This window comes from Muscardinus avellanarius (assembly GCF_963383645.1).
Source record: "Muscardinus avellanarius genome assembly, chromosome: 11".
Classification (NCBI taxonomy): Eukaryota; Metazoa; Chordata; class Mammalia; order Rodentia; family Gliridae; genus Muscardinus; species Muscardinus avellanarius.
The window spans coordinates 71,484,302-71,493,432 of NC_137797.1; the positions used below are offsets into that span (position 1 = coordinate 71,484,302).

A 9,131-nucleotide genomic window follows, 5' to 3' on the forward strand; every position below is an offset into this window, starting at 1 on the left:
TGGGTCTACTTATACTTCTAGATGAGAATCTAAGGCAACTGTGCAAGGAAGTGTTAAAAGGAATGGGAGCTGAAAGAGAAGCAGGGCCTTTATCTTCCCTGGAACAAAAACCCAGTTAAGGGCTGAAGAGAGAAAACAAAGCCAAACTTGATTCTCATGTGTTCACCTGGGCCAACAGAAAGACCCCTCCCAAGAAAGATGCCATCAAATTTTCTCAGCCTTTACATCTAAGACGTACCTCAGAACTAGGCCTTCAGAAAAAAGAACAAAAAGAAAAAAAAGGACAAGAATGAAGAGACAGAAGAGAATGGAAAGAAGGAATAACAACAGTTGATAGGTAATGTTTACTGAGTGCTATTATGAGCCAGATACCATGCCAAACACATTTAATCCTCGCAACCATCTTAAGAGGTTATTATACCCGTTTTATACATAAAGAAGTTGAGGTTCAGAGAGGTTACTTACTTGACTAAGGTTCCAAGAGATTAAATGGCAGAGGCAGGTTTGGAATCCAAGCAGTCTGACCCCAAAGCCTGTGCTACTCCATAAAGCTGCCTCCCTTCTCCCCCATGAATACTCAGAGATTTCAATCCCCTGTTTTCTTTTCACTCCACTCCTCACATGCTCCTAACATCTTGAGCAAAAGGATCCTAAGCTTTGCCTGGTTTGACTCACTCCCACTCAATGAAGGGATTTGTTGGAAAATGAAGGCTGGCTGGAAGGCATGCCTCTCAGAGGTAGCCATCATCAAAAAGAAATGGTTCAGTGGGGAAGCGTTAGTCTAGTATGCATGAGGTCCTGGGTTTGATCCCCAACACAGAGGGGGAGAGGGGAGATGACACAAAAACAGCTAATTACCCTGTGGTTTATCTACCTGCAGCCCCTCTTCAGCTGCCCCCAAACAGCACCAGCCCCTCCCTCCCAGTTTCCAAGACCTTCCCAGCCTCCAATCTTCTGTACCAGCCCTTCAGTTCTTCCTGTTCCCAAAAGAGCCTGGAGGCCTTTCTAGAAATATCTTTCACTGCTTCTCTGATCTCTCACCTCCTCACTCTCCCTCTGAAGAACTGAATGTTACTTCTGGTCCAGATCTTTCTTAAGTCCCGGCTCAACCTCCTCTAATTCATCCCCTCACCAGGATTCCACAGGCCTCAGCTGGCCCCAGCTTTAGGCTTTGTGCCGCCCCTCCCCCTTCGTCCCAGGGGATTTTCTCCAGCCCAGCAGAAGGCCCTGCCTCCATCTTCAGGCTTCCTCATGTCCTAGAGCCCACTCGTCTTAGTTTCCTCCTCAAACTGCCCCATTTTAGAGCTGGAAGAAATCTGGGATACTGTTTTCATTCATTTTCCTCCTTTTTTTAAAATCAATGAGAAATCTAAGGCCTAAAGAAAAGTAGTGACTTGCCCAAGGTCACATGGCGTTGCTACTGTTCGCTGATAATAGAGACTAGGCAGGGACCAAGAGGCCTCTGCTCCGTTATTTCTCAGACCACCCAGCCCCACGGAGAGGCGCAGGTGCCTCTCCTTCCTCAGAAGCCCCTCCTTACCTCAGGAGACAAGGTCCTGCAAATAGATGCAGGGAAAGGAGGGAGTCCCCTAGCGGTCCCCGGGGGCACCAGGCCTGCCAAGGGGAACAGGCACCGGGCCGGGGAGGCGGGCACGCCAAATACCCAGGTGGGAAAACCGTGGTCCCCACCTCGCCCCTTGCCCTACAATCCCTTCCTCTCCCGCTCTCTCCACAAATCCATCCTTCACTTTTTCCCTCCTTCTCCTCACCCAATCCCACAAGTCCCGTCGCCCTCGGCCCCGGCCGCACACCCCCCGCCAGGCTCTATCATGGCCTCCCCCGCCCCCTCTCCCCCAAATCCCCGTCCCCCTCCCCCTCCCGGGCTCCCCTCCCTCGCCCTCGCTCCCCTCGCCTTCCCCAGGGGTCCTGGGGACCCCCGGTGGCTCCCCGCCCCCCCGGCCCCAGCCCGGGCCGCAGGGGGCGCTGTGGGACCGCCCCGGCCCCTCCACCCCCGCGCGGGGACGTTACCATGCCAGAGCCTCGGAGCAGCTGGGCCGGCTCGGCCCACCCGCCAGTAAGAGCCGCTCTGATTGGCCGGGCCGCAGCCGGGAGGGCGGGGCCAGCAGGGGGTCGCACCCCTTCGTGGCCGGGGCTCCGGTTCCTCCCGCCGACGAGCGGGGCCCCTCACGGGCCCGGTGTGCGGGGCCGGGCCCCGCCCCCGGCGCGAAACAGGCCCCGCCCTCGCGCCGGCCCAGGGCCCGCCCCCGGAGGGCGGGGCGCGCCGCGCCGGCTCTGACTGACGGGGGTGCGGGCTGCGCGGAGCCGGGCGGAGCGACGGGAGGCTGCCTGCGGGCCGGAGACGCTCCAGCCTCAGCCTCCCAAGGACAGGCGTGAGCCGCCAAGCCGGCCACTCAGCAGCTCTGACCACCTGTTCCACGCACTGGACATACCGTAGTTGACATTAAAAAGATCCCCCAAATTCCTTCGCATAGGGGCTATACAAATGCTTCTCACTTGACCCTCAAGTCACCTTTGGAATCTGGTTCCCAGCAAGCAATGAACTCAAGAGAGCAAGGACTCAACTCTTAAAGGAATTAAAAATGGGAAATAAACTGGGAGTAGTGATGCAAGCCTGTAATCCCAATACACAAAAGAGGCTGAGACAGGAGGATAGCAGATTCAAGGACAGGCTCGGCAAAATAGGGAGACTCTCTGGGACTTGGGAAAGTTCCAAAAAAAATGTTTTAAAAAGAAGCCAGGCATAGTGGAGAAAGCCTGTAATCCTAGGTACTTGGGAGGCTGAGATGAGGCAGGTTCCCAGCCATCCTCAGCAGCTTGGAAAGGCTCTCAGCAACTTAGACCCTATTTCAAAATAAAGAATAAAAAATAGAACTGGAGGTATAGCTTGGAGGTAGAAGCCCCTGGGCTCAATCCCCAGCAAAACACACACACACACACACACACACAGCTGGGGGTATAGCTACTGGAAAGCAGGGTTTGGGTCAATATGTAATGCTGCAGCAATCAGGGCTCAGGTCAGTGTGTGAGATTAAGGAGATTAGAAAAAGACCTATATAGTTATACCACCAACCCTGACCTCCTTATATGACCTCACCTGGATGGACATACAGTTGATACTAGAGCAAATTAACATCTTTAAAAAGAGAATAAGTTGCCGGGCGTGGTGGTCCACGTCTGTAATCCCCGCGCTTGGGAGGCGAGACAGGAGGATCGCGCAAGTTCGAAGCCAGCCCCGCTGGCTTAAGAGACCCTGTTTCCAAAAATAAAAAAGTATAAAATAGGTCTGGGAATGTAGCCCGGAGGTAGAAGGGCTTCCAGGAACCCCGGTACGACAGAGAGGAAAATAAATTTATCAGGGAGCCCAAAAAATGGGAACAATAATTATTTGTATAATATACTGGGAAAAGGACTAAATTTTTTTTCTTTTTCTTTTTTGGTGGTACTGGGGGTGGAACCCAGAGGCTTTCTACCTCCGAGCTATACTCCCAAACCTATTTTATACTTTATTTGGAAACAGGGTCTCACTAAGTTGCTGAGAGCTTCACTAAGTAGCTGAGGCTGGCTTCGAACCTGTGCGATCCTCCTGTCTCAGCCTCCCAAGCGCGGGGATTACAAGCGTGCGCCACCATGCCTGACGAAAAGGGCTAAATTTAAACCCCTCAATTAGAGACAGCAGCCACACATTAAGGCCCAAATAAACCCCTGGTGACCTTCCTGAAAGGACGTAAGAAAACCATGATTACATTCAATAATCTGACCCCAGAATTGATAGATGGGGAGACCATCCTTAAAGATAAATTTCTGGCTTAATCTGGACCAAATGTAAGGAGGAAACTCCAAAAACTGGTGTCAGATCCAAAAAAGTCTACTCTGGATCAACTAATGCAGGCTACCAATTTGGTGTATTATAACAAAAACTTGTAAAATGGAAAACACCATTGGAAAGTCCTGGCTGCTATGCTTATGAACGTTGATCCCACGGCGGGCCCAGCCTCAGGTCTGTTGTAAGTGTGGGAATCTGGGATAAGTTAGATGTGAATATCCTCCACACAGTGGCCACAAACACCCTCCAGGTCCCAGTACCACAAATAAACAAATCAATAATTTGACTTTATACATATGTACCTACCCAATTTGTGTGTGTGTGTGTGTGTGTGTGTGTGTGTGTGTGTGTGTGTGGTACTGGGGATGGAACCCTCCAAGCTATACCCCAACCTTCGTTTTTATTCTTTATTTTGAAACAGGGTCTCACTAAGTTGCTGAGAGCCTCACTAAGTAGCTGAGGCTGGCTTCGAACCTGTGCGATCCTCCTGTCTCAGCCTCCCAAGCACAGGGATTACAAGTGTGCGCCACCACGCCCGGCTCCCAACCCTCCTCCTGTCTCAGCCTCCCAAATGCTGGGATTACCGTGCCCAGTGGGTACTCTTGAAAATAGGGCAACAACTGACTACCTGCTCTTATTCTCTTATTCCATCATTTTCTGGATGTGTTTTTTTGTTTATTTGTTGTTTTTTTTTTTTTTTTTTTTTTTTGCTGTACTGGGGATTGAACCTGGGGCATTCTACCTCTGAGCTACACCCCTATCCCTATATTTAATTCTATATTTTGACACAGGGTCTTATTAAATTGTGTAGGGCCTCACTAAGTAGCTGAGGCTGGCCACGAACCATGATCCTCCTGTTTCAGCCTCCCAAGTACTGAGATTACAAGCATGCGCCCCCACGCCCGGCAACTAGATGTGTTGTTTTAATATTTTCAGTAATTAAGCTGGGTGTGATGGCACATGCTTGTAATCCCAGCATTTGGGAGGCTGAGACAGGAGAATCCGGGTTCACAGCAGCCTCAGCTACTTAGTGAGGCCCTTTGCAATTCAGTGAGACTCTGTTTCAAAATAAAGAATAAAAACTGGCGTGGTGGCACACACTTGTAATCCCAGCGCTTGGGAGGCGGAGACAGGAGGACCACACAGTTTTGAAGCCAGCCTCTGCTACTTAGTGAAGCTCTCAGCAACTTAGTGAGACCCTGTTTCCAAATAAGGTATAAAATAGGTCTGGGAGTATAGCACAGAGGTAGAAAAGCCCCTGGGTTCCACCCTTAGGACCATAAAAAATATAAATAAAATAGGGCTGGGGTATAGCTTAGAGGTAGAATGCCCCTGGGTTCCATCTCCAGTACTGAAAAAAAAAATATATATATATATTCAATAATTCAAAAAGGATAACTAGTTTAATATCTGATATGCAAAAACAACCAGACAATATTCACCAGTCAAAAGGAATCTTTGGATATGGTTCTTCCTGGATGACATGGCTCCTGTCCTTTCTAACTCCTTTACTCATTTTTCTACAACTACTACTGCATAATCATCCTGATTATGTCACAAATTCAAAAAAATCACTAACTGGGTTTGGGAGGCTGAGACAGGAGGATTGTGGTTTGCAGCCAGCCTCAGCTACTTAGTGAAGCCCTCCGCAACTCAGTGAGACCCTGTTTCAAAATAAAGAATAAAAAATAGGGCTGTGGTGTAGCTTGGAGGTAGAATGTCCCTGAGTTCTATCCCCAGTACCACACACACAAAAAAATTTTAAATCACTAACTGGGTATGGAATCTTAATGAAGTTCTTCTCCAGAGGAAAGGCCAATACATCTTCCTCCAAAATGTCCAGAACCTCTAAGGATCCTCACGGTGCCTTCAATGAAGCTTGCAGCCCTTGATCTACCTTCATCCACTGGTATGCAGGAAGTAGCTAGAGTAAACCCGGCTGTCCATTTCCCAGTATAAATATCACAAAATATCTGGAATGCGGGCACTGTAAGGTCTGGCTGAGAGGCCTGGCCAGAGGAGGTTGAGAAGAAAGAACTTCTGGAAAGATGAAAAGATGCCTCTAACCATCCCCTGGTCCCCAGCCCCATAAATTTACCTGGCCTGGCCACCAATAGGAGAAATACATGACTGCCTCAGTCCCCCTCCCTCCTAACACCCCATAAAAGGCTCCTAGTCTGTAAGAAAGGGGGCTCCTGACTCTCAGGGACTCTCTCCTGGTCAGTCCCCCTCCCAGGTTTCACTCCAGTGAAAGAGCCTATTCTGGTCTGTAGAGCTGTGTTTTCCTATATTTTCTAACAGTGATCAAACCCAGGGCCTCATGCACAGTAGGTAAGTGTTCCACCAGAGCGACATCCTCAGCCTTTTTTAAAAATTTTGTTTTGAAGCCGGGCGTGGTGGTGCACGCTTGTAATCCCCACACTTGGGAGGCTGAGACAGGAGGATCGCACAGGTTCGAAGCCAGCCTCAGCTACTTAGTGAGGCTCTTAGCAACTTAGTGAGATCCTGTTTCCAAAGAAAGCATAAAATAGGTCTGGGAGCCGGGGTGGTGGCACACGCTTGTAATCCCTGCGCTGAGGAGGCAGAGACAAGAGGATCGCACAGGTTCGAAGCCAGCCTTGCTGGTTTAGGAGACCCTGTTTCCAAATAAAAAATATAAAACAGGTCTAGGAGGGTAGCCCAGAGGTAGAAGGGTTTCCAGGAACCCCAGTACCACAAAATAATTAATAATAAGAATAAGAATAAGTAGTAGGAGTAGTAGTCGTCGTCGTCGTCGTCGTCGTCTGGGAGTATAGCCCAGAGGTAGAAAAGCTCCTGGGTTCCACCCTTAGTACCACCAAAAAAATTGTTTTGAGCTGGGCATGGTGGCACACGTTTGTAATCCCAGCATTCAGGAGGCTGAGACAGGAAGATCGTGGTTCGTAGCCAGCCTCAGCTACCTAGTGAAGCTGTTTGCAACTCAGTGAGACCCTATTTCAAAATAAAGAATAAAAAATAGGGCTGGGGTGTAGCTCTGAGGTAGAATGCCTCTGAGTACCATCTCCAGTAACACACACACACACACACACACACACGGTTTTGAGACAGGTTCTCACTAAATTGCCTAGTTTGGCCTCAAACTATGATTCTCCTGCTTCAACTTGTCAAATAGCTGAAATTACAGCATGTACTATCACACCCAGCTTTATCTATATCTCTTTCTTTCATTTATTTTTTGTGGTGCTGGGAATTGAACCCAGGGGAGTCTACTTGTGATCTACACCCTCAGCCCTATTTTATTTTGTTTTTATATTTATTTATTTTTGGTATTAGAGATTGAACCCAGGGGCATTCTACCTCTGAGCTATACCCCCAGGTCTATTTTATTTCTTTTATTTTATCTATTATTATTATTATTATTATTATTATTATTATTTATTATTATTATTATTATTTTGGTGGTACTGGGGTTCCTGGAAGCCCTTCTACCTCCGGGATACACTCCCAGACCTATTTTTACATTTTTATTTGGAAACAGGGTCTCCTAAGCCAGCGTGCGCGGCTGGCTTCGAACCTGCGCGGTCCTTCTGTCTCTGCCTCCCTAGCGCGGGAATTACAAGCGTGCGCCACCACGCCCGGTGCCTTATTTTTTATTTTAAAACAAGGTCTTACTGAGTTGCAGAGAGCCTCACTAACTTGCTGAAGCTGGCCACAAACCTGCAATCCTCCTGCCTGGGATTCCAAGCATGTGCCACCACACCCAGCTCCCTATTTGATTTTCACACAGTGTCTCACTGAGTTGCTGAGAGCTGAGGCTGGCTTCAAACCCAAGATCCTTCTGTCTCAGACTCCCAAACTCTGGGATTACACGGGTAGCACCATCATGACCACCTCCTCCTGCTCCTCCTTCCTCTTCTTCTAGTACTAGGGGACATTCTACCTCTGAGCTACCCAGCCATCCAGCCATATTTTATTTTATTTTTCAGTACTGGAAATTGAACCCAGAGCATTCTACATACAAGCCGCACCCCAGCCTTTTTTTTTTTTTTTTTTTTTTTTTGGCGGTACTGGGGATGGAACCCAGGGGTATTCTACCTCCGAGCTACACCCCAGCCCTATTTTTTATTCTTTATTTTGTTTTTTGTTGTTTTTGTTTGTGTTTTGTTTTGTTTGCCTGCTGCTTGGAGTTTGTGTTTGGACCAAGGCACAGTTGTGGGGATCTGGAAAGCTGGAGCGGCCAGGAGAGGAAGGGTATTTAGGTGGTCTCTGGCCTCCTGCTGATGGGTGCTGTCTTGATGTACCTGCGGCCAGCCTGAGGAGGTGTCACCTGGTCAGGGCTGAGGCCTGGTACAAGCCTGGCTGCTCGACTGTTTTCTGGTGGTTTCAGGGACCACAGCACGGGGTCTCCATGCAGCTGGAGGCCTGGGAGGATTCCGAGTGCCCTGGGGACTCCAACACCGTGGCCATGAACAGGAGGGTGGACTTCCTGAAGAAGCAGCTGGCCCACCAGTGACCTGCGCCGGCCTTGGAGAGATCGGGGTGGTGGGGGATGACTTTCCCTGGGTACTCTGTGCTTCTGAAGGAGCTGCTGCTGGAGGAGGAGCCCAAGCGGCCCAGGTAGTAGTCATGCGTGGCCATGAGCGAGCCGCTGGAAGGGATGGCCGCCATGCTTGCTGGTGGGCTATAGGAGACCTCCGCCGCGGCTCTCGCGGGTCGGGGTCACAGGTGGAGGGGCCGGGCGATAGGCTGCGGAGCCCATTTACAGGGGTGGCCGCAGGAGGCCGCTCCTCCACCGGGACCCTTATTCTTTATTTTGAAACCGGGTCTCACTGAGTTGCAAAGGGCCTCATTAAATAACTGAGGCTGTCTGCGAACCGTGATCCTCCGGTCCCCGCCTCCCAAATGCTGAGATTACAAGCGTGTGCCACCACGCCCGGCTCACTCTAGCCCTTTTTATTTTTATTTATTTTATTTTGCTTTGAAACAGTATCTTGCTGGTTGCTGATAGTCTCATTATTTGCTTAGGATATCCTTGAACTTGTGATCCTCCTGTCTCAGCCTGCCAAGTACTGGGATTACGTGTGTGTCACCATGCCCAGCTTAATCTTTTTTTTTCCCCCCTGTGGTACTGGGGATGGAACCCAGGGGCATTCTACCTCTAAGCTACACCCCCAGCCCTATTTGTTATCCTTTATTTTGAAGCAGGATCTCACTGAGTTGCAAAGGGCCTCACTAAGTAGCTGAGACTGTCCTCAAATCGTGGTCCTCCTGTCTCAGCCTCCCAAATGCTGGGATTACAAGTGTGTAC

General features: G+C 49.5%; 1 protein-coding gene across 1 annotated transcript; it reads right to left on the bottom strand.

Annotated features, from left to right (window-relative positions):
* Positions 1-8,154: 8,154 nt before the first annotated feature.
* Positions 8,155-8,491, bottom strand: LOC308269534 (pancreatic progenitor cell differentiation and proliferation factor A-like; the record flags this gene model as incomplete). The annotated part of the gene is given in 2 exon segments (XM_080704897.1): positions 8,155-8,313; positions 8,315-8,491. Coding segments are annotated over 2 exon segments (336 nt in total).
* Between the last annotated feature and the right edge of the window lie 640 nt (positions 8,492-9,131).